The sequence below is a fragment of the Musa acuminata genome, chromosome BXJ3-3, assembly GCF_036884655.1.
Source record: "Musa acuminata AAA Group cultivar baxijiao chromosome BXJ3-3, Cavendish_Baxijiao_AAA, whole genome shotgun sequence".
NCBI lineage: Eukaryota > Viridiplantae > Streptophyta > Magnoliopsida > Zingiberales > Musaceae > Musa > Musa acuminata.
In genome coordinates, this window is record NC_088351.1 from 32,026,238 (window position 1) to 32,050,000 (window position 23,763).

The window sequence follows — 23,763 nt, forward strand, 5'->3', positions numbered from 1 at the left end:
TCCACCAATCCCACCAAAGAAAGGCCTCGCTCGCATGGGGCCCACGGAACGGAGAAGCGTGCCTGACCAAAAATGTGAGAGTTCAAATGCTGAAGCCTGACGGAGCTCAGACAGGAACCCGACCTTCCAAATCCACTTGATGGGTGGCTGCCGCCGTCAAAGAGTCCTCCTCATGCGTTATTGCGAGTCGACCAATATACTAAGAAGCCACCAATAAATATGCTTTATTTTAAATATAAAAAAAGCATTCGATTGAAACTAATCTTTCATTCTACTATTTTTTTCAAAAAAATACTTTTTATTTAAATATTATATGACTGTGGAAAATAAAATCAAGTATCTATCCCAAATATTTGAGACATTATGATTTTTTTTATTCTCGTATTTTCCGATAAATGAAGAAAAAAATATTAAATTATTACTCTGACTATAAAATAATTAGTTTTGATATGTAGTTGTTTCTATGTGGAGAAATGATTCGTGCATCTAATCTGGAAGAGACGAGACAGTACGAGTTTCGATTATTGCATTCGTAGAACAAGTGGGAAGAAAATGATTATTTGCATTTGTAGCTTTTCAGAACGACGAATGGTTTCTTATTAGAGAGAGAGAGAGAGAGAGAGAGTACAAGGAATAGAGTGATGGACTTCAACAGCCCCACGTTGCAGGTTGCTATCACTTCCCAAGTTGTCACCTTTTATTGGCCCATCGAAGAAGATAAAATGACTGCTGAATTGTAGCTTTCGGCTTGCTTTGTATGTCCCCCTCCCCTTAACTTTGCTGCCATCTATCTGTTAAGCTTCCCGCTAAACTTTAAAGAAGACGCAGATGGATTAGTTCTCCCCCAATAACAGTTTCAAATAACTTTGCTGCCATCTCTCTCTCTCTCTCTCTCATTCATTGCCGGACACAGCTGCCGCTCCTTCTGAGACCGTTCGGTAGACGGATAGAACGAAAGAAGGAAAGAGTCGTGCTTCCGCTCCTCCTTTTGTGGCAGTCGATGCCGGCTGCCATCTTCTTTTGGACGTCCCGCCCATTAATTAACACTGCTGTGGCGATGCTTAGACTCGCCCCGTCGTCACCTCCAAGAGAGCACCCATCCTTTGGGGTTGCTTCAGATTTGGCTGTCCAGGGTTCGTTGTCGAGCGCCGGTTGGCGGATTCGAGGTGACAAGACCTGTGAATGCTACACGAGCAGGGAGAAGATGGGCAAAAGTGTTGCTGATGCAACTATCATACAATTAGGATCTATATCTATTCTCGAATCACTACTTTACAGCGAGCAAAGGTAAGGAGGAGATTAATGAGAACGCCAAAAGATTGAAGCATTTAAAAGTGTGACAGAAGGCATACCAGACCGCAGGGAGAAACAACCATTGAAAGATGTTTGCTCTGGCTTTTATATCATGTGTAGGTAGGTTTTGCACCACATGCATGAACAAAAGAGCAGGAGCGAAGTTAAATGACATAAACACATAAATTACTGCAGCACCAAGTAACTGACAATTCTTCGTGATTTTTACAATCTATTAATAGCAGAAACAAAATTGCATTTTGATGAACTTTCTACCCGATTCAAGTTTTCATAGAATCGGTAAAAATATTAGGAAGAATGCTCATTTTTTTCTTATTATTAAAAGCAGCAGTATAGTTTACCATTTCCCTGTTTACACTAACTATGTATGGAATTTTGGTTGCTCGAAAATGTGAAGTATAACCCACCAAGAAGAAAAGAGAGAGAGAGAGAGAGAGAGAGAGAGAGAGAGAGAGAGAGAGAAAGAAAAAGGAAAATAAAAGGTATTTAAAAGGAAAAAAAATTTAAAGAGAAGAGACTGTTTGCTTTCTGAACAACTAGTCAATCTATTGTCGGATCAACATGGACTTGACCAAAGATATCAGGACATCCATCCCACTTGCCATCTTCCCTGGCTTCCCAGTAACCACCTAAGTACCGGTATGTATCGCTTTCTTTGTCTTTTGCAAACCACTGAGGTTTCCAACCGCTTTCCTGCATCTTTCTTGCCTGCATCACATAGTTATGGTTCCATCAAAGAAAGCTTATAAGAGAGTGAGTTCAATATACCACTTAAAAAGTTGTGAGCACTGAAGGCATCCAAACATAAGGACATGAACTGGTCCTTATTTTCAAGGTTAGCAAAGACAATTGCAATTCAACGGAACATCCCAGAGATGCCCTTTTTGCGGAAAATGGCTTCTGAAAGTTTCAGGGCTGAACTAAATTGAGTGTTAGTATAGGGCAGATTTGTGAAGGAAATCATCAAGCAATCAATGCAAGAACCCTTATACCAAAGAATCCTTAAGACTTCAAATATCACGCCAAGCAATTAGTTTCTAAGAAAAAAAAAAATTGAGCAGATTTGTGAAGGAAACCATCAAGCAATCAATGCAAGAACCCTCATACCAAAGAATCCCTAAGACTTAAAATATTGCACCAAGCAATTAGTTTCTAATAAAAAAAAACAATTGAGCAGATTTTCACAAACAAGGTCTGGCAACCAATGACTTCCCAAAAGCAATCATTCCAACGTATACTGCAAACACAGAGAGAGCAGTCTAGTGCCCAAAAAGGATCAAACCAGTGTGGGGTATGTCCGATGGTTAATGTATTAACGCTTGCCCTAGTAAGCAAAGAGGTTGTTTATGTGACAAAGTCATTTTAGTTGCAAAAGAGGAACCTTGCCATGGAACTGAGGCTTCGTACTATTTTAGTTGCAAAGGTATTTCATGGTTGAATTGATCTATTAAAGATTCAGCAAAAGAGAAAAGAAGAAAAAAGAAGATATTCCAAGCTTAACCTGACGTTGTCGCTGTTCCAGTCTCAACTTCTCAGCATTTGCCATTTCATATTCCCCGTTTTCCAAGCACCTCTGATCTGGCCTTAGCCTTGAATCAGTCGATGGAAGTTTTTCCTGTCACACAATTGAGACAAAATACATAAATAAATAAAAAACGTTTTAACCAGTAAAACAATATTCTCACCTTTAATCCAGGGGTGAGTTCATTCATTGTTATTGCAAAGCGTGTCAGATTGTATCTGGTGGGACACTTAGGTGGTTTGCTACGTTTCCAGAGTAAATGTGCTTCCGACAATAGTTCAGATCCTTTGCCTTTTCCAGAGCAATCTCCGTACACATAGTGCATACTCTCATCCCATTTTCCAACGAGTGTTGCTACAGTTTTCCCATTGCGATCCTGAACTATACCTTGCACCTACAATTAGTTTACATTTAGCAATTACTATGTCACTAAACGAAAAGCAAATGATGGCATTAGAAAATAAGAATCTATGAATCCACTAGAATGAGTGCAACCATAATACTAGGCATCCCCCAATAAACCTATGAACCACTGACTTTCATAAGCTACAAATCCATGTCTGGCACTTGTCTGATACTAAAATGTGTATGACACATGCAAAACATGTAATAGACAGCCAATTAATGTCATACTCCTAAAACTTTGTTGTAGTTGGACAGCTCAGACACTGAGTTGACAAGGTTCAACGGTTGGCACAATCATTTCATGCTCCAATCTATTTCACATGCATATAATTTGTTTTTTGATGAATATGTATATACAAGTTCATACTAATTCCATATAATTGAATAATTACTACTTCTTAATATGTTTTATGATTTAGTGTGTAGAATCCTTATCAACCAATACGTTAACTGGTGTAGAGGTAAGCTTTGTTTTATTTAATTGTTAGCTTTGGTTTGTAAATGTAATGTTTTACTTATTATTTTGTAGGTGCATAGAAAATATATTTTTTAGCCATATTCATGCCATGTCGTATACTACCCTTTTTTATTTTAAGGGTGTTGTCTCATAACACGCCTGCATTCTGTTGTATCCACATGTCCATATCGGTATCTGTGCTACCTAGACTTCTACCAAGTATAAACACTGCTCAGCCTGCCTGGATTTATTTGCTCAAGAACCCTTACTAACCTATGGGACAATAAAACAAACATTGGAATAAAAAGGAAAAAAAAGACAATCCAGAATAAAGGAAAAAGGAAGATAGATACATATGGATGAAATAGTTGAAAAAAGTTGGAGAAGGATAAAAACACACAAGCCATTCTTTTCAAATGAAAATTTGTGAGGTCCAAAATTTTTCAACATGGAGAAAATTCCTAAATTGATGCTTAATTTATTCAAATGTGATATAATTCAAACAATCAATAATATTCTAAAAACCAACATAACCATATTTGAAGTCGAACAATTAAAATCTGGTTCGGATCATAAACAATAAATGATCATTTTCTTCAGTAAATTAACCAAGAAACCAAAACTATAGACCAATACAATCATTAAATTTGAAATCCATAGAAAAAATGACAAACACTCAGGGAAAAGAACCATGCTCCCTATTATATAATACAACAGTAGAAGAAACATATGCCAAAATTTTTGCAGGCTATGCATAAGACATTGAATGAAGGCCAACTGCTGATGTACTTTCCTCTCAAGTTATGATTTTCTTGACCAACATGTTGCATAAAACCAAGGTTTTTAATTTCGAATGATACCACCCATACCGATCCGCCAGCAAATCCGCACGCAGATCACTCGCTATCGGGCGGTACCATCAATTGGGACTGTTTCCGCCCCGTTACCACCTGAAATCGATCAGTAACAGTCGATTTCGACCGTCGCCGCCCACTACCGGGTGCTATTAGTTGAGAGAGAAGGAAGAAGAGGGAGAAGAAAAGGGAGAACTTGGAGATCCGTCGCCGCCCTCTCTCGTCGAACGCTGCATATGAGATGTTGCCTCCTCGTCTGAGGTGATAAGGCCTTGGCGTCGTCAGCGACTTCTCCTAATGCGTGCGGGGAGAAGAAGCCTCGACGTGGGCAGAAGAAACCTCGGCGATGTCGCCGAGGCTTTGAGGTTTTATTCTCCCCACCCAGGGAGAAGAAACGACGAGACGTCACCCCTTGTTTTATTTTTTAACTTTTATTATATATATATCGAGGCATACCGCTCAGTATACTTGTACCGTACCGAGTTGAACTCGAAACTCCGGTACAATACGAAATTACAAACCTTTCATAAAACAAGTGCAAATATAAAACTTAAGTCAAAAACATAAAAAATTCTAATTGTAGATACATTAAAGAAAACAAAAATGAGCAACTAGCACTAGAACTGAAGAAAACAACATTGAAGGTATGCTAATCGTTAAATGATACCCAAAATTGTTGCAACAGAGAAAAAAGACACGCAAGATACCATGTTCACCATCATAAAAGAAAACGAGAGGAAAATCTGATTACCTGATGAGGATTACGGTCTATTATTGACTGCTCCTTAAATTTTAGTTTGCATGAATATTCATGATTTCCTTGTATACGCATAGTACCATAATGATCACAATAAAGTTTTCCCAGTATGAGGTTGTAAATGGAAGTTGTCACCTGAAATAGCATATTTTAAAGTTCTATATGCAAAACCAAAATCAGATTTCAAATATTTCATGCAAAGACCATTACCTTGTTCCATTGAAAAACTTCACCATCTTCAAATTCAAGGGTCAGTACACCAACAGGATCAAGCTGAATTGAACGACCCCAAAACTTGCTTTTCAAATTGCTATCTGCCCAGAACTTCCATCCCTTTCCCTCACAATGACATGCAACAATCATGGGGTGATGGCTGACCTATAAGTGGTAAATAAAATAATAGTATTAACAGTTTATCTTACATAACAAAGAAAAAGTGCTTTATAAAAATGTAGTGAAAGAACAATTCAGAAGAGGAAAACATGAGAACATAACAATTGAGAGCAAGTATTATAAGTTATTAACTTCTGATGGTAACAAGCATGAACAAACATGCATCCAATGAACATATTGATTTGAGATACCAATAAAATCTCAAGAGCAATATTATCTTTGAGTAATGGGCTTCAAAACTGTAGTTACAAAAGATCCTACTAGATTGAAGCATTACAAGGGCCACAAAAGCAGAAGGGCAGAGACCAAAATACTTAATTTGATTATCCATCAATGCTCAGTACACGCTGGCTTCCATGTCTTGACCTATTTTATGCCTTGTTCACAGATATTAGAATCAATTCAACTGTGCAGTATCATCTGGATTGTTTGATCAACCTTACAGGTTTTGCATATCAGCAGGACAGATATGTTAAAAAATTTGGAAACTTATTTATCTCTGGTTAGAGGGTTTTATCAATTTATTGGATGTTGGTTGCTTAAAAAAAAAAAGAAACCTATCATGACACTGACAAAAAAAAGGAACTTATCCGTTACTGGAGCTTGTTACTAATTTAACTTCTAAATATACACAATGCAACAATCCTTCTGTCATATGAGTCTTTGAGCATCTATTTTACGCCCCCAAAAATGAACATACACAGAAAAAGAGAAGAGGGTTTCAATTTATCTTTAGATGCTCCCATATGGACCAACTACAATCACTAACAAGGTCAACAACCCATTCAAATTCTCAATGAATAAGAAAATGCAGAAATATACCAGGTTGGTTTATTATGAGAATCACATATGCTATTACTAGCAGACAATTATTTCTCACCTTGTTTACATTGATGCATCCTTTGATCCACTTTACCGTTTTCTAAACTCCAACTGTTTCAAATCTTAATGAAATAAACCTCGACGCTCTCTGGTAGTGATTTAAAAAGCGCTAGGTGCCAAAAGGCGCCAAGGTCCAAAAACGCCCAAGGTGTTAGGCGCTCGCCCGAGCGAAGCGAGGCGCTAAAATATAAAAATATATAATATAATTAATAAATATAATTATTTAAAATTTTAAATAAAAATATGTAATAATTTCAAATAAATAAAAATTAACAACATTAAAATCAAAATAATATATTATTAATCTATTAACAGTATTAAAAATTAATCATTTCAAAATTCAAATAAACTTAATATTAAGAGTATACTGTATACTGAGCATGACGGAGAAACGAGGAAGCAGCGCAACGGCAGCAGAAAAGGGAAAGGGAGCGGGAGGCGCGAGCAGCGACAGCGGGAGCAGGAGCGGCAGCGGGTTAGGGTTGGGTAAGGGTTATATCGGTTTAGTTGGTTCGATTGAATCAACTAACAACCGAACCAAGACCGAACCAGACCTAAAATCCTGGTTCGGTCACTTGGTTTACCCAGGCGCTCGCCCGAAGCGCCCAGCGCCTGGGCTCGGGTGAGCGCCCAAGCGGCGCCTGTTTGAAGCGCACCGCCTGGGACATTAGCGAGGCGCTCGGGCCTCGCCTCGCCTCGCCCGAGTGCCTAGGCGAGCGCCCGAGCACCTTTTTCAATCACTGCTCTCTGGCATGTGAGATGAATCTTAGTAAACACACAAAAAATCTATTAGCATTAATCCATAGTAAGAGTAAACTTGATGACATTTTTTTCATTCTAAATTTGCACCTTTATAATACAATTACTTTGGAACAAACAACCATACTTTTTCTTACAATGATAAATAGCTATTAATAAACTCTGCCTTATCAGATGCTATTTGTCAATATCCACAAAATTCAACAACAATATTGTATTCAGCTATAAATCAACAGTTCAATGACCTTCAAGAAGTTCTATGCCCCTTTCAAAAGCCACCATATATCAGACAAACATGACGCAAAACAGGAGACAAAAGGATGAAAACGCGCCCATCCATGAGAACATATGAAACTATGAAACAATATTTAAGAGCTAAATATAACATATGAAACTAGAAAAATGTGATCAATTGCAACTCATCACTCTAAACATATAGTTATGAGATCCACACATGAATTTGCATGTTAACCTGCCTTCTCAGAGAAGAATCTGAGGCCTTTGTCTGGATAGTCAGCCTCGTATGTTTCCCCAAGAAGTGGATTAAAGGGCTTGCAGGTTCTGCCATCAGTTGAAGCATATCCAGAAACAGCAAATGCAGCAACATTGAGTATCCTCATAAGACCATTCCCCTAACATTATATTAGAGACCAAATATCAAGCTAAATACGAGTGTGAATTGAGGCCTTGCAGGAAAAACTGCACCATAAATACTTTCATGTATTCTATTGCATCTGAAAATCCTAAAAGAAAGAGTGCTGCAAGTTATTTCAATTTCAAGAATATGTAAGACCTTAAGTGTTTGTCCAACACATAATAAAACAAGGCAACATTTCTGTTCTTTCATTGTGTATGGAATTCTGTCCAGGTGTTCTCCCTCAATAGCAACTAACATGTCCTCATTAAAATTCTATATATTGTTGCAAAGCATGCCGCTTTCAATTTGCAATATGGTTGTTTGTCTAGAACTGGAAAAGTGTGAAATATGTCAGATGATAGACCACGTCACTGCTTAGGCATAAATTTCACTGTGGTAAAAATAACTAAATGGTTCAACCTACACCAAATGGTACATTAAATAAAGGCATCTATTCGTCAGATAAAATTCACTTAACAAGTTTCATATGTCTGGTATGCTGATGCAAAACATGTACAATTATGTGACATAGGGCAAGGTGCTAATGAAAAGCACATATTTAAGTCATGAAGTTGTAAAAGAATGGTTGCAAAAAGACTATTTAGCAAGATAATACCAGACTCCACATGATTACATAATAGTGGAGCCTAGTTGATTTAGTAATTTAATTTGAAACTCAACATCCAAGTGGTGCAGGAAAATTTCTAGCTTCTCCTATCAATGTCAACCTGGCAATGCAAATTAAATATTAGAGTAAACATACAGCTATTAGATTGAGATGTACAAACTCACAGTAATGCAGAAATATAATTAAGCTTGACAGAAAAGAAAAGAAAAAGGAAATAAATTCTTCCTTTTGGAATTTACAAACATCAAAATGGAAACAAATTCCTGACATTCTTATTTGTCCATTAACCATTTAGCTCCCAGAAGGAACTGAAAACTGTGGGAACAGGTATTGAAGACAAAATGCACATACAAGTCTAAGCAGGCTGTTAATATTGAGACACGAAGGGCGGGCAGGCCATAAACAGAGTTAATTTACTTCACAAATAAACTTGTCCATCATAAAACATATGTTGATATAAATTGGTCTAACATCAGCATTCCAGTTTAGACTAGAAATAATTAAACAATAACTAATGCAAATTTATGCCAACAAAAGAACTTTGCTTCAACATGTATCTCATCGAAAATCTATTGACAAAACGTATGAAATTATAAACAAATAAATTGATTAAATGCAACTAAAGCTGAAATTTCGCAAGTAACCAAAGTCTACAAATAATCAATATCTCCTTTGTGAATCAATAAATTTCAAGACATACCCTTTTGCCCCACTCATATGCTCGGTCAATTAGGTACGAATATTCCAAATCCTCAAAACATTTCTGCAGCGATGACAATGGTTCGTTAAAATAAACAGGAAGGCAAACTTTTGTAAGATCCTTTCCGATGTTGTCCTTGATCATCGACCAGAGGCTCACTCCTTTTTCCTTTTCAATTGGATCAGGCAATTTTTCACGTCTCCTAACATTGGGATAGTTGGGTTCCACAGATTTCATAGAAGAGTCACTAGCACCCACAGAACCAACACCATAATCATTCTCATCATCAGAATCGAATTCAGATCTGTGGAAGTCAGATTCTGTACTCTTAAAAGAACTTGATGAAAGAAAATCTCTCGTATCAAAGAAAGTATTGTCTTCTTCATCAGTCTCCTCTTCAGCAGCATCTGGCCTTTCATTGTCATAATCAGATTCACTTGCACTCCCGTCTGGAGAAATAATTAATGGTTGAATATGACTGAACTACATATATCCAAGAAATTGACATCAAATGAAGAAAAGAAGACAATGCTATATTACCAACATAAACCAAGTAAACAACTCGGTGACCAAGTGAAGAAGCTATAGAAGTTAAAAGTTTACCTGTCTTAAGCCAAGAGTAATTTTATAAAAGACCAGAAAATAAATTATGACATCAGTGCAGAAAGATTCCTTATTGAAATTAATCTAAAATTTGCAATTCCAGTCAGCAAAAGTGAAAAGGTTCACAATATAGGTAGCAAGTATAAAAATGAAAAATTAATGAAGGAGAACTAGCTGTTAAAGTAATCCAACTGGAAACTACCCTGTCAAGGTTTCTGTTGTTGTAAGCATTTGCATTTGTAGGGCACAGATAAGAATATAGGCAAATGGTTGAAAAGTGAACAAATTCATGGTGTTCTTTCAGGAATGTGGACAAAAAAGTTGCTTCCTGGAGAAACTAATATAACAAGCAAAAGAATGTTACCAAATTGTAATGTGCCAGTACTTATAGTGAGGAAGCATGATAATGTTGCCAAAGCCAAACAATGCAAGTATGCAAAATTATTCTTGATGATATCTAGCAGACTACAGAGTACATTCCTAAATACCAGTGTAATAAGACATTCACAGACACTGCAAGATAGACAACAGATCATACTGCAATAATACAATCAACTTGAGATCAGACTCCTGAATGTCAATGACCAACAAGATGGCATTGTATTGGTCAGCAAGTCTTGGTGGGGAACTTTAAGAATGAAGTTCTCCTGCCAACAAAATTAGCCATCTCCCCATCTACAAAATTTTACCAAGATCATTCTATAATCTCAACGAATCTACATGTTCAGCCATTCACAGAGTATAGGAACTTGTTACTAGTTAATAGCTACAAAAATGAGCATTTTTTAGCAAAATAAGTAATCTGTGATTTAAACTCTAACAACAAATATCAGCACCTAACAAGGAAAATAAAAAAGAACTCTGTGACTTAAATAGTAACATTAAATATCAGCACTGAAAGATAAACACTCTAGTGAATTTACAAGTCGAGACCTCATCAAAATCTTGCAAATAATGAGCCGAAGTGGACTCAAGTGAATGGAGGCAAATGCTAATCAACAAACCAGAACATAGCATCACCACAAATGATGCAGGTAGCAAGTAGGAAGAACGAGATCTAAAATAAACAAAACTATGATGTAATCAAATCAAATAATTAAGTTAGGAATTAGTTTTTTTTTCTTACTTGTCATTGTAATTTAGGAAATCTTAATCTATTTCCTTGTTTGTTAATACGAATTAGGAAATAACTATTAAGCATTCCAAATATGGTGAAATCATATTTATTAGTATATTAAATAAAAATAATCTATATTAAATAAATACGAAAATAAAAATAAACTTCCTTTAATGGAGGCTCACCTCCTCCTATTTAAGGGGAGGAATTTCTCTCCTTCGTTCCTCACATAGTCGAGCCCTGCAACGGGAGGAACAAGGAGTTACACCCTGCTGACGAGAGGTAGATTTCCCTATCTTTCTTGAAAATAAAAGTTTTATTTTTATTTTGATCTTTAAATGTTGAATGTTTTGTAGTTTTAAAAAATATTTTTCAATTCTTTAAGTGTCAAAATTTTTATTATTGCATTAAAATCTATCAACTGAAGTTTTTATAATGTTCTTTGACCCATGTTTAAGGTTTTTTATTTTTAGATTTAAGCATCTTAAAAATTTACATATTTTATGTATTAAATATATGATATTTCTTGACATTACAACTTATCTTTAATCTCATCTGGATTAGAATTTCTGTTAGATTAAAATATGTTATCTAAAATTTTGATATTCTTTTATCTGAAATTTAAAATGTGCTATTCTGAATTATTCAAAATTTATTTGACTAGAATATGTTAAAATTATACATGTGTTAGAAAATATGATTTCTATTTAAATTTAGAAGGTTGTTTTCTGTATTAAAGCTTATCTTCAAATCTATCTTTTAATGTGTTATTATGTTTTTGTTTATATAATGATTAGTAAATATATGTTGTTGTATGAAATTGGATATGAATTGGATTGAAATTGCTCACAGGCCAGGCCCAACCCATAGGTCAGGCCACAACCCACTAGCTAGGCCCAGTCAGTAGACCAGGCCCAGCCCGTAGGCTAGGCCCAACCCACGGATCAAGCCTTGGCCCGTAGGCTAACCCAGCTCAACTATCATGGGCGATCACATGCGACGCACATAACCAGTCCATGGGCCAGGGCTGGGCCAGCCTTGTGTGATGTATGCCTAGTCATGTGTAATGCACATGACTAATAGATGGGCTGGCCCAATCTAGCCCAATATTATTATTGGATTTAAGCCCAAATATTGATTAAATTAAACTACGCTTGATTAGTCTAGATTAATTCAGGATGATTCCGAATCGATTGACTTAATCAAGTCAGTTTAACCTAAATTGAACCTAATCTAGTCCATATTATACTAGTCTAGGGTGGTTCCAGACCAGTTAAATGAGGATTAGAGATCGATTCAGTTAGGTTCTAGTAAATTGAATTCAATTGGATCGATTGAACTAGGGTTCAAGTCAATTGAGGGCTAATTTGTATTATTTGATATTGATGATATTTGAAAGAGATGTTTTAAATGTGTTATTTCATCTCGATATGGACATGACCAATATAAGATTATGTTATTTTCCTGCCGAGAGCAAGTAGAGCAATTCCCTTCGAGGATTAGCGGGCCGTCAGACGTGACGGCCGGACGATTCCTCCATCCGCTATTGGGAGGAACGTATCCCCACTTTGGCGGGTGAGGGACACCACTCCATCTACTGTTGGGAGTGCGATATGAGTTTGCCTCCATCCGCTGTTGGGAGAACACAAACTCATCCCGTAGGATAAAGCCTCTCCATCCGCTGTTGGGAGAACACAAACTCATCCCGTAGGATAAAGCCTCTCTATCCGCTGTTGGGGGAATGCTCATTCGGGTATTTGATATACGCCAATGGGATGATTGAATTTTGATCATGTATTCATTTTGAGTTGACTTTTGAGGTTCCTACTCAGCATTGCTGAATTTTCTTTGTTTTTGATTTTCAGAGCAACTTCTCTCTAGTACTAAATCGGATTCTAATAGAGAGCGGACCTTCCTTTACCGCTAGGTAGAGCCACTTGGATGATTCTTGAAGTTAATATCACTATGTTTATTTTTCTACTTATGATTTGATGAATAAATGAATTATAATAAATATTTATAAATGATGAATAAAATGATGTTTATCTACTTGGCTTTGAATGTATGAAAAGATATGAAAAAAAAAATCTAAGATATGACATATGAAGTTATTTTAAAAAGGCAATAAGTCTAACAGTGCAGGACATGTCTGTTCGTTCAGTGGGCAAGAATATTGAGATAAGAAAAGCTTTGAATCATGTTGGACCTTGCAAGAGAAAAACATAGATGAGGTTCAAATTTCAAAATTGAACGAAGAAATAAACCCTGCAGAAATCAACTAATAACAATTAGAGTGAATAACATTAACATGGTATTACAAGTCAGCATACTGTACATCATACCACTATATTTCTCATATCTTGACCTAGACACTGGCCCATGGTCTTTTAATTGTCTTTGGCTCTCATCAACGAGGGTATTCTCCAAGTCAACCTTTTCTGTCTACACGTAAGAAAGAAGGGACATTTTTTAAGTAGAAATTCATGGCAATAGAAAACACAATTCAGAAAACTAAAACCATTAAGAATGACTGTAACAAACATTATGTGTCATTCAATGGTAATTTAACAATTGCGAAATAATTAGTAGGGTATGAAATTATGAATAGTCATCAGGACTAATGATCCATGCAGTAAAGTTTCAAAGCTAATAGGTTCCAGGATGAAGCAAGCTTCAGCATGTCATTGGTGTAGATTACAGAGATCACAAAAATTAACAATGCCACAATGTTAATGCACAAAGTGGATGCAATGCTGTTAAAATGCTGATCTAGATCATAAAATAGTAAGATGAAGAGTAAACAGCTTGTTCATCTGCCAAATGAGAAATCACATATAAAAACTATTTAATAAATGATGTTCTGTTTCAACTTTCAGATATGGTTCTTTTGATTTTCACAAACAATACCTTGTTATATTCTTCTCTTGAAATTTTTTATTCACTGAGGATTTTTTTCTACGATCTCAAAAATCTTTTCCCTTCATCTTAATAAGATAAACTGTTGCACTGATTTCTATTTTTGCTTTTCTTTCCAACTTCAGGCCATAATATTAGTAAATTAGATATAAATTCATTAAGAAAGTGACTGTAGGAAAAATATATGATGTATCAGTATTATTACCTAAATGCAGTTCTACTGTGTAATAAAGCAGGTTCATATGAAAAAGGACAAAAAGGTCACTAAAAAGGTGAAAGTGATGCAAAAGTATGTTTTCTCATTTTCCCCCCTAAAGCTCTTTAGTTCTTTAGAAGGGAGGATATTAAGTTCAACTTCACATCTGTATCACCATGAGTCATCTGGATGCCATGGAACCAGATTTACTTCACATGTTAAAGCATGGGTAATAACTTGCATCAGGAACCTTAAATTTCACACTTCGTGATATTCTGATCTAGACTCCATATTTGGTCTGACTTGGTTAGTTCCATGATAAAATTGACCTGCCAATTCTGACCAACCACAATCAATCACGACTAGCCCCGAAAAACTTTTAAGCATAAAAAAACCCTTCCTTCATAATATTTCAGCTGTATGTGTCAATTTTTTATACTGTTTTCTTTGTTCTTTTTATTTGTGTGTGTGTTTTTTTCTATTTTGCAAGGGGATCTTTCAACTTCATAATGAGGACACAAAGCATTCAATTTGCGTTGTTTACATGAGTAGAATGGTCAGCCATTTTCTGAGCCCCCACCTCCACTTTAATTATAACATGCAGAGACAATTGTATCCATAGATGAATAGACCATGAAATGCTTATATGTGAAATATCCATTGATAAAGAAGCAGCAACTAGAAAGTAGAAAGTAATCTCCATTCAGCTGCAGAGTTAGAGAAAAAATTTTCATCTACTTGTGGAAGTGGATGAGGATATATCATATAATAATTAATATTTTAAACTCTTTGATAACCATAAAACTACAACGTGTCCCGTCCCCTGGTGGTAGCAACCAAATTCCATTAAATTAATTCATTTTACATATTGTAAACTGACATTTTGTATTTTTTTCTTTTCTGAAGCATGAATTGATAAGATGGGATCTTTTATCATGGAGGTTTTGAATTACTTTACCCTAAACCCTAAACCCACTATGTTAGGCATCTTTTTTTTTTTCTGTTTTTTGGCCAAAATAATCATGTAACTATTTTGGCTTGCGTGAAGTGACCTTTAGGTAGAGGGAAGACTCTAAAGAGAGTGATATATGACTAAAGAGTGTGATCTACATCTATGTTTTATACCAAACCATTATCTTTTAGTCATATATGACATGCTGCAACATCTTAAACCACACCAATTTCATTGACTTTATAGTGCTCTTTAGCTCGAACCACTTTTAAACCTTAAAAAATATCAAGAAATATTGAAGAATAACAACCCACAAGAACATTTTGACATCAGAAGATGAGTTGTCATGATTTGGCTATTTTCAGATAAAAGTATCAAGGCAAAGTGGTCACTTATTCACAAACTGGTGCCTCCACATAGGTAGACATTTTCTTAAGCATTACACTAAATGTTGAGACTGACTGATGAAGCATTACTGAAGGCATGACTTTGGTAATGAGTCAGTACAACTTCTTAATATTAACCATTTTATAATCACCGCAAACTCTAAAAGCACCTAAATTCAATTCTAAATGCACCAGGAAGGTAACTTTATGAAATGCATGATCAGGAAAAGATAGATAGTCGAAAAAGAAAAATTAAAATAACTTATTTATCAGAAATGAAAAAGGCCAAATCAACTCCAGTTTGAGACCATATAGATTTACATTGAGTCCAAGACATTGTTTAGGGCCGCTTCCATACCCCCAAGTGATCCCCCATCACTTCTATTTAAATGTTAAAAGAACAGTTAGGATGCAATTGGGACTATGTAAGTTTAAACGGACTCCATTTAACAAGAGTCCACAGGTTGTTAACTTGATCTGACCTTGGGAACCCTAAAGGTCTAGGTCCTAGGAGTTCTTGTTAGGTGGGAAAAGAAGTTCACTTATGGTTGAATTCAACAAGTGTTTGATGGTTTACAGGAGAAGAACAACCAAACAGTTGGTGGTAAAACTTACTTTCTTATTTCCTAATTCCTCTTCTCTCATTCCTTTTGTTATCTGCTGATCCAAATAGGGGAAGTTCGATTTCCAGCAAGTCATGGACAGTGAAATTTGTCCTAATCCTTATCTATTATCTTCAATGCAACTCTACTTGCTGATGGGTAGCCTTGTCATATCAATCTATCGGATCAAACAAGCCCCTAACTGCTCATCACTGACTCAGGAACTTTCATCTCTGTCCTGCTAAAGCAAAAAATGACAATTAAAGATGATCTACTGACTAGAAGCATAACTAAGTCATATAGCACTGCAGCAATACCAGCTACAAATCCTTTCAGATTCAACCATTAGCATCAAGACAGAAAAAACCTGTCCCAGATTTTGGACTATCCAGGTGAACTTATAAAAAGAAGAAAAAGATCAGCTTATAATAATGTTGTCTAAGTAATATCCCGATCCGACTGGTCCCATTTCTATGGGCTAGGCTCTTGTCACAGCCTCAAAGAGCACCATACGGGCATGGTTCACTTTACTAGTCCGTGCCGGTGTACTGATCAGCCATCAGTACAATACATATCAAATCGTACTGACATATCAACACATGATACGGTGGGACATACTAACAAATCAATATGTACCATCCATATCAATCACATGTTGGACCGATACATATTTTCCACACCAGGCAATATACTGCGATACAATGACCCTCATATACGGGTACTCGTTTTTGAGGGCTTGACCCATATGGTTATCTGCCGTAGGTCATGAGTGCTTGGATGTTGCTTGTGTTTGTCAAATAAAGGCAAGACTCCACATGAAATAATTTAGGACACCTCAAACTTTAACAACTTGACCTATAGACATCCACAAAGATTCGACTTCTTAATCATTTCCAAACAAAGGCCTGATTCCCTAACAAAGTCATTCTTATTACTGAAAAGCTAGACATGTCCAATTAAAATGAAGTACACCAACACCAAACAAATGAAAATAGTAAGATGCATCAAAATATAAATAATCATGAAAAAAATAAGCAGACCAGCTTTGGCTCCAAACAAACCTTGATGAAGGAATAATTTTAATCTAATTTTGAAGAATTCCTACTCCCCTAACAAACTTCAGGCATGGATGGATTGCATTATACACCATATTGTCCTAGTTTGGTCAGTGTACAGTACCAGTTGGGTGCAGAAAAAAGGGAGAGTTTTGCCCATGTATAGTTGTAACAGGCCTGATAGTCGCAGTGCATCTGTACCATGTCAAAGCACAAGATCAATTGACAGGTTTCCCTATGCCCATCCAAGAAACTCATGCTTGAGGGTGTCTTAATTTATGTCCATACTGTGAAAAATGGAAAAGATTCCCAAGTATAAGCATACCCCACTCCTAAAGTGCTTTCAATAACTTGTTCACCTTGTATCCAAATATCGCATACTTGCTTGATAGCAATGTGACTATATCTAGCCAGAAGGAGATTGCTTTCAATAGTCTCTGCAAGATGCTACTCTATTTTTTTTTTTTTTTTGAGATGAAACACAGAGCTCCAAGTGCCATAAAAGCTGCCTTACTTTGAACAAGTTTACTGTTGTTTATCATTTTAAGTTCATGGACATTGAAAGGCAACAAGTTATTTACGAGAAACAACAAATGTATCAGATATCTACACAGGTCCATCAATCAGAAAAAAGAGGCACCTCTAATTGGCGGAGGGTGTCGACTAGGAGGGTCTGCTTCTGTTTAAGAAGCACAAGCTGGTTCTGCATCGCATAAAACTCGCTTCTCATGATTTGTTCACAATCGTGTATCGCTGCCTCGTTCACCCCTTCTTCGTGTAGCCTCTGCTGCAACTTCTCCGTCGACACTACGACGTTGTCCACCGGCGCCATGAGCTCGCTGTTCGAAATCCTCGGGAACATGTCCTTCACCGCCTGCAGCGCCTCCATCCATGCCACCCGATCCTCCCGCGTCTCCGCCCTCAGGTGCAGTCTCTTGGTCCCGGTGAAGATGGAGAACCTCTTGTCGTCCGATCTACTCTCCCGGATCGATGAAACCTACAGAAAGCAAGAAAAGAGACAAGAAATCTGATCAAGAAAGAAGCGGAAGATTACGGAGACATCCAAATTGGATCAGAGAGTGGTAGGACTCCGACCTTGAGGTGGACTTCGCCGACCGGCTTGCGTGGGAGATGGGAGCGACCATTCTTGCGACGAGAAATCCGGCGGACGGACTCTTCGCCTATGACCTTGGTCCCCTTCTCGGTCTCCCGGCTGACCTCGATGCGATCAGGACCGTGGATCTTGTAGTAGGAGAGGACGCCGTCCTGGAGCACGAACCAGCGCGGCCGCCAACCCTTCCCATAGTTGACCCACTTGTGAAGGATCCCAGCGATCCCGTTACCCACGATGTTGTTGAGCCGGACCTCGCGGTGGTCGAGGGCGTCGTGGGAGGAGGAGCGAAGTGAGGCGGAGAGATCGGACGGGAGGGTGGCGGAACGGTGGTGGTGGCCATGCTGCTGGCTGGTCGAGGCGCTGGTAGGGGTGGAGGGCCAGCGGAGGCTTCCGTTGTGGTCGTTGAAGCTCCGGCGGTGGAGGGGGGAGGGGTCGCGGCTCTGGACGGGCGCGACGGAGGCGGCGGCGGAGCTACGAGGGGGAGGGGGTGGCGGAGGAGCAGGAAGGGGCATTTGCGGGAGGGGATGGCGTGCGGCGGGGGAGGGAGAGGGGGCGGTCGCGCCGGCAGGGGAGACCGGAACGAGGGAGGAGCAGCAGAAGGGATTCATCTGATCTACCGATCGACTATTAGAGAACAGAATGGCAAGGGGCGATGGAGATGGCGAGGTGGACGGGGATCGCGGCGGCCACGTGCGGGTGATACGGTTGAGTTGGTTGGTTCCTTTTGTTGTTTCATCTCGCTGTCTACCTTTCTCTCCTTCCTCTGCCCAGCGATGCAGAGACCGAGGAGTCGACCCGACTCGAGAGGCGGCCGGTGCTCAATGATACTAATTATTTGGCAGGGGCCTTTATATATACATGAAAAACAATTATTTTTTCTTGATTTGCTATTATCGAATGGAATTGATGGGTGAAACTTGTTGGAACTTCTGCTGATGATGACGTGTGTTGGATGCTTCTGAGGTGATAATACGAGGATCGTCTATCAAAAATATTTTATTTTATTTGAAGAAGATAAGGTTCATAGAAAATTCCAATAACAAAGAAGGGCTTTACTCATCGGCCTAAGTAGATGTTTGACTCAGACACGCGTACGACAAAGATCCGATGCGCATATGCGGCAGTGGCGTCGTCTCATTGGTCGATGACGGCGGTTGACAGCTGGAACACGGTCAAAGGGGGGGAAGGACCGAGTCCGTGGCGAGATGCATGGTGGGTTTCCTTTCACCTTCGGTGGGCCCTTATTTCTGGTGTACTTCACAGCGCGCGTCAGTTTACGGTGTCAGAGATCAAACAATAAAGAGTTGAAATATAACACTATACCTATTCATAGTGTGGATAAAAATAAGGATTAGCATGTACTTAATTCAATTTTCAGGGATTAAAAATACTTGGGAAGATAATTCTTACGGGTGGGAATTAAAGCCAAACTTGGGATCCAAAAGACAGTCAATTTGAAAATAAATACATTGCTAACTACAAATAGTCACATTAGTGGAGTGATTTGCACAATCTTAAAGATAACGAAAGACTAAAAAACTCTTTAGATCATATAAAAAATACTCTAATAATAAAGGCACAAAGGGTCTTCTATATTTTCATCGTTATGTGGGGTCGAGAATAGCTGAATAGGCCTTTAATTTCTATTAAAGAGAGAATTCAATAATCACATGCAACTTTCTGAAATGAAATGGACCCAACGACAACATCGTACACCATTCCTTGGACTACGTTTGAAAACATATTTATATTTTTAATATGCAGTTAGAATAAAATTTTTTTTGAGTAATTGTAGATTAATGCAAGTGTTATTTGATAAATTTATATTTTAAAATTTTATTCAATATTTTATCATAAAGTTACCTATTTAATAATAAAATAATATATATTTTTATTTAAATAAAATACATATATGTAATCTTATAATAAATAAAAAAAAATTATAAATAGTAAAAAATAATTTTAAAATAAAAGCATTTTCATTCATTTTCATTTTTATATAACAATAAAAAATAATATTAACTAGAGGTAGCATCAATATTTAACTATTTTTAATCCGACATCCAAACTAGATGCAATTAAAAAAATTTATCAAACACCAATTTATGTTTTAAAATATATATTGGGCCCTCAATAAAATATGTTCCTAAATGTAGCCTTATTGGATGTTGATCATTATGTTATATTTAATATTATAGAGGAAAGGACATTAAAATGAAAGCATGATGGGGTTTAGTGAGGCATTACAAACTGTGGATGGTTACAATATATGGGACTTTGATAAGCTTGATGTCACGATCAACCTTCTAAAAGAAAATAAATAATGGGAGCAACTTGAGCAACACTAGAGGATACAAAAGAAGGCTTAGTGATGACAATTTGGTCTGCGCCTTGACAGCTTCCATGTATTGATTGAATAACAAAATGCATGATTGCTGTTTACCGACATCTATCATGTTGTCATAATAAAATTAGTCCAAATGCAGAACAAAGTGAATCACAACATACAGCATAAAATAAGATGCATAAATCATGATGTCAAATGAGTGACACCATACCAACAGCTAAGCCAAAAAAAGGCAGGATGTTGAGAGTGCTCGAACAAAGAGTCTCTTAAGTATGCAATAAACAAATCAAGAAACATATAATTCTAAAAGAAAAAAAAAAGAGAGAAATTTCCCTACCGTATGATAAGATTTGGATATAGATCCTGTCCAGGTAGTATAATCAATATTTGGTTTATTTTGGGTATGTAGGATCATAAAATCATGAGATGATATAACTTGAGATTCTAAAGAAAGTATAATGCTAGACTTGTTTCCCGTGTCAAATGCTTATCATTCCTGATGATTTATAGAGATTATAATCAATTAATTCAAGTGGTAAACAAAGCAGTGAATTCAAATATCCAATACTTAAAGATGAGCCTAATTCATTATATCGAAACTGCATAGCAGATGGAAAGAAAAGCAAGAAAGATGTATTACCTGAACAAGTCATTCTTGGCATTTGGTATAAACACCGAAGAAATCACGTAAAATTTGGTTCCACAGATATAAGAGAGACTCTCCTGTCCTTTCTCGTGCTTGACCAACACCTCATGTGGCTGTGAACGTAGCCTAGACAATGTCCTCTCTGCGAGCAATTAACAGGGGTGATGATCGGAGGCAGCTCTCTTGGCATTGTAGGAACAAATCGGTTCTGAAGCAACTGGTATTTGCATTAGTTAATATGCCAAAGATTGGAGTGAATGGTGCTACTTGTAATGACCTTGAACTTGGCCCAGAAAGTCTTACATTCTGCAAAATGTGTCTCACCGTAGATCAGTTGGTAGAGATTGCAACAAGGGTATCAGATGTCCAATGGTCACTGCTCATTACACATGAACGTTTCTGTGAATCCTGTGCAGATAGTTTGATGGACCACGATTTGGACAATACCAATCCTGTACAGATAGTTTCCTTAACTCTTAACAATAACCACCACCCTGCAAATTGGCAAATACCAAACGTTAAATTGCGAGGAGTAAGTATCTGTTGTCAGAGTACTTCACATAGATACTAGGCATGAGTTTCATCAGATGCCTAAATTTCTATGGTTATGGCAAAAGTTTGGAAGCAAAACACATCCATTTTGAGTGTCAGAGTTGATATGAAAAGATTCAATATGGTGTACGGTAGATAAACTAAATAGTTAAAACTGAACTTCTATAGCATACATTGAATGTAAAATTAATAAATATGTATATATATGTATATATATATATATATGTGTATATATATGTATATACATATATACATATACATATATACATATGTCTCTTCTTGACAATGAATGAAGTTTACAGAAAAAAAAAAAAAAACCCAACTCAGTGAACCTGGAAGCAACCTACCATTTATGCATTCATGTCCCCGATATAACATATATAAGTTCTGATTACGAGAGAAGTTACTATTACTCAAAATATATGATCACAAAGCATCAAAATTAGTTAAAGCATAAATTCTTGAGAAAGGAACATTTGCATCTTAATGTGCAATATAACAATATGTTCTTCAAATGCTACCCAAGTTAGTGACAAGGGAAGATAGTTTAAAATTATGCAGCAGAGACTTAAAACAACTTTGTTCCTTTAACATATCAAATTAACAACCATCACATACAACCAGTAATGTCCTGTTTTCTAATTCATATGAGCAGGATGATTATTTTGCAAGTGTTTACCTCATAGTCAATATAAATTGAATAATGTTGGATTTCTCCTTCAGCTTGCTCAGATAATCCTTTGACAAAATCCATAGGCAGTGGGCTGGTCACATCCTTTAAGCTTTATCTGCTTCCAGGCAAATATACTACAATCTGATGATACTACTTTCTCCACTTCCTTTCTTACCAAGATTTTCATAAAGCTTCAAATTTACTTCAAACAAAACATAGCAGGATCATACTTCATTTATGACGTGACTTGTTGAGGCTGGGTCATTTGTTGATGGAGCTTGAGATGGCAGATAGCTGGCACCACCACAAACCCCTTTTTTCTCCTGAACACTTGCAGTCAAATAAAGATTGTATCAATGATCATCGATATGCCAATAGTAGCAATTCTTGACAGCACCTTGTTCTTTTGGAGGAATGTGATCCTTAATGCCTCGTGACATCAATCTGGCAGAAGACACTCAACATAAGGCATTCTGTGTCCCGCTGGTTGAACGTGCATGAACTGAAACATTGGACCTGTGTGAATTGACAATGCATTGGTGCAGGAAGAGACCACAACTGAACATCTAGTGATTGGTTCCAGATAACACTGATCACACATAGGTTCTTTTGCATTCTCGAAGTGACCCCAGGCTTCATGGTGGTCCCACACACTTCCATTCTTATGGTCTTGCAGCCTTATATCCTGATCATTTGTTCCTACCTCAGCTCCCAAGGTCTTATACCTCTGTCAATGCAACAGATTGCAAGTAAGAAGAGAATTCTTTCCATTTTACTATCAATGGTCATGTGTGTAAGTGTAACTAAGCAAAACAAAGAGAGAGAAAATGAACTAGGCATGGAAAGTATGTCTAGAACTAAAATCTCATATATCCCAGAATCTTACCATGTCAGTCACTGAGAAGCAGGTTAAATTTCCCATCTTCATATCATTGCCTATCAACACATGCCAAGATGCCACTTGAGATGACAGAAGATGCAAAGATGACCCTTTTCAATCAACCAGAGAGCTAGTTGCCCTTCTGCAAGCCCTTTTGGCTTGCTAAATCACCTCCAGCAACAGTTGAAGTCCCAGCAACTGAAAGGGGGTGAGTCAAGCATCCTCAACTTGCCACTACAATTGCATTGTTTTCCCCCTGTAACCTCCTTGCTCCTCTAGTAATACGAAAGAGGCCCTCACATAGTTACAATTAATACATCCAACTATGATATCAAACAATACCCAAAGGAGACATCGAGGGTCAGGATTCCTTAACTGTAACAAGCTTCTAAAAAGAGGAGATTTGAGCACCAGAA

General features: G+C 37.2%; 1 protein-coding gene and 1 pseudogene across 5 annotated transcripts; both read right to left on the minus strand.

Moving 5' to 3' along the window:
• Positions 1 to 545: 545 nt before the first annotated feature.
• Positions 546 to 19,144, minus strand: LOC135634326 (oxysterol-binding protein-related protein 1C-like). 5 transcript variants are annotated; one of them, XR_010495294.1, is made up of 11 exons: positions 18,231 to 19,142; positions 17,776 to 18,132; positions 13,371 to 13,470; positions 9,309 to 9,757; positions 7,820 to 7,975; positions 5,520 to 5,687; positions 5,304 to 5,444; positions 3,000 to 3,230; positions 2,816 to 2,929; positions 1,353 to 2,022; positions 546 to 1,185 (listed from the first exon to the last, which is right to left on the minus strand). XR_010495294.1 is itself a non-coding variant. In XM_065144735.1 (10 exons), the coding sequence occupies exons 1-10, from the start codon at positions 18,855 to 18,857 to the stop codon at positions 1,855 to 1,857; spliced, it is 2,511 nt and encodes an 836-aa protein (XP_065000807.1). In that variant the 5' UTR covers positions 18,858 to 19,144; the 3' UTR covers positions 546 to 1,854. The 5 variants fall into 5 exon arrangements, 3 of the variants coding, with proteins under 3 accessions (XP_065000807.1, XP_065000808.1, XP_065000809.1); XR_010495293.1 differs by having other exon boundaries at positions 546 to 1,220; XM_065144735.1 differs by having other exon boundaries at positions 546 to 2,022; positions 18,231 to 19,144.
• A 1,314-nt stretch (positions 19,145 to 20,458) lies between these two features.
• LOC135634328 (probable BOI-related E3 ubiquitin-protein ligase 3) overlaps positions 20,459 to 23,763 on the minus strand; it is a 5,445-nt pseudogene continuing 2,140 nt past the window's right edge.

Excerpts from the sequence above, each read along its gene's own strand:
- LOC135634326 (XM_065144735.1), bottom strand. The coding sequence starts at position 18,857 with ATGAATCCCTTCTGCTGCTCCTCCCTCGTTCCGGTCTCCCCTGCCGGC. Across the intron at positions 13,471-17,775 it reads ACACCCTCCGCCAATTAGAG|ACAGAAAAGGTTGACTTGGA; the intron begins GTGCCTCTTTTT and ends TCTTACGTGTAG. Across the intron at positions 5,688-7,819 it reads TCAGATTCTTCTCTGAGAAG|GTCAGCCATCACCCCATGAT; the intron begins GCAGGTTAACAT and ends TACCACTTATAG.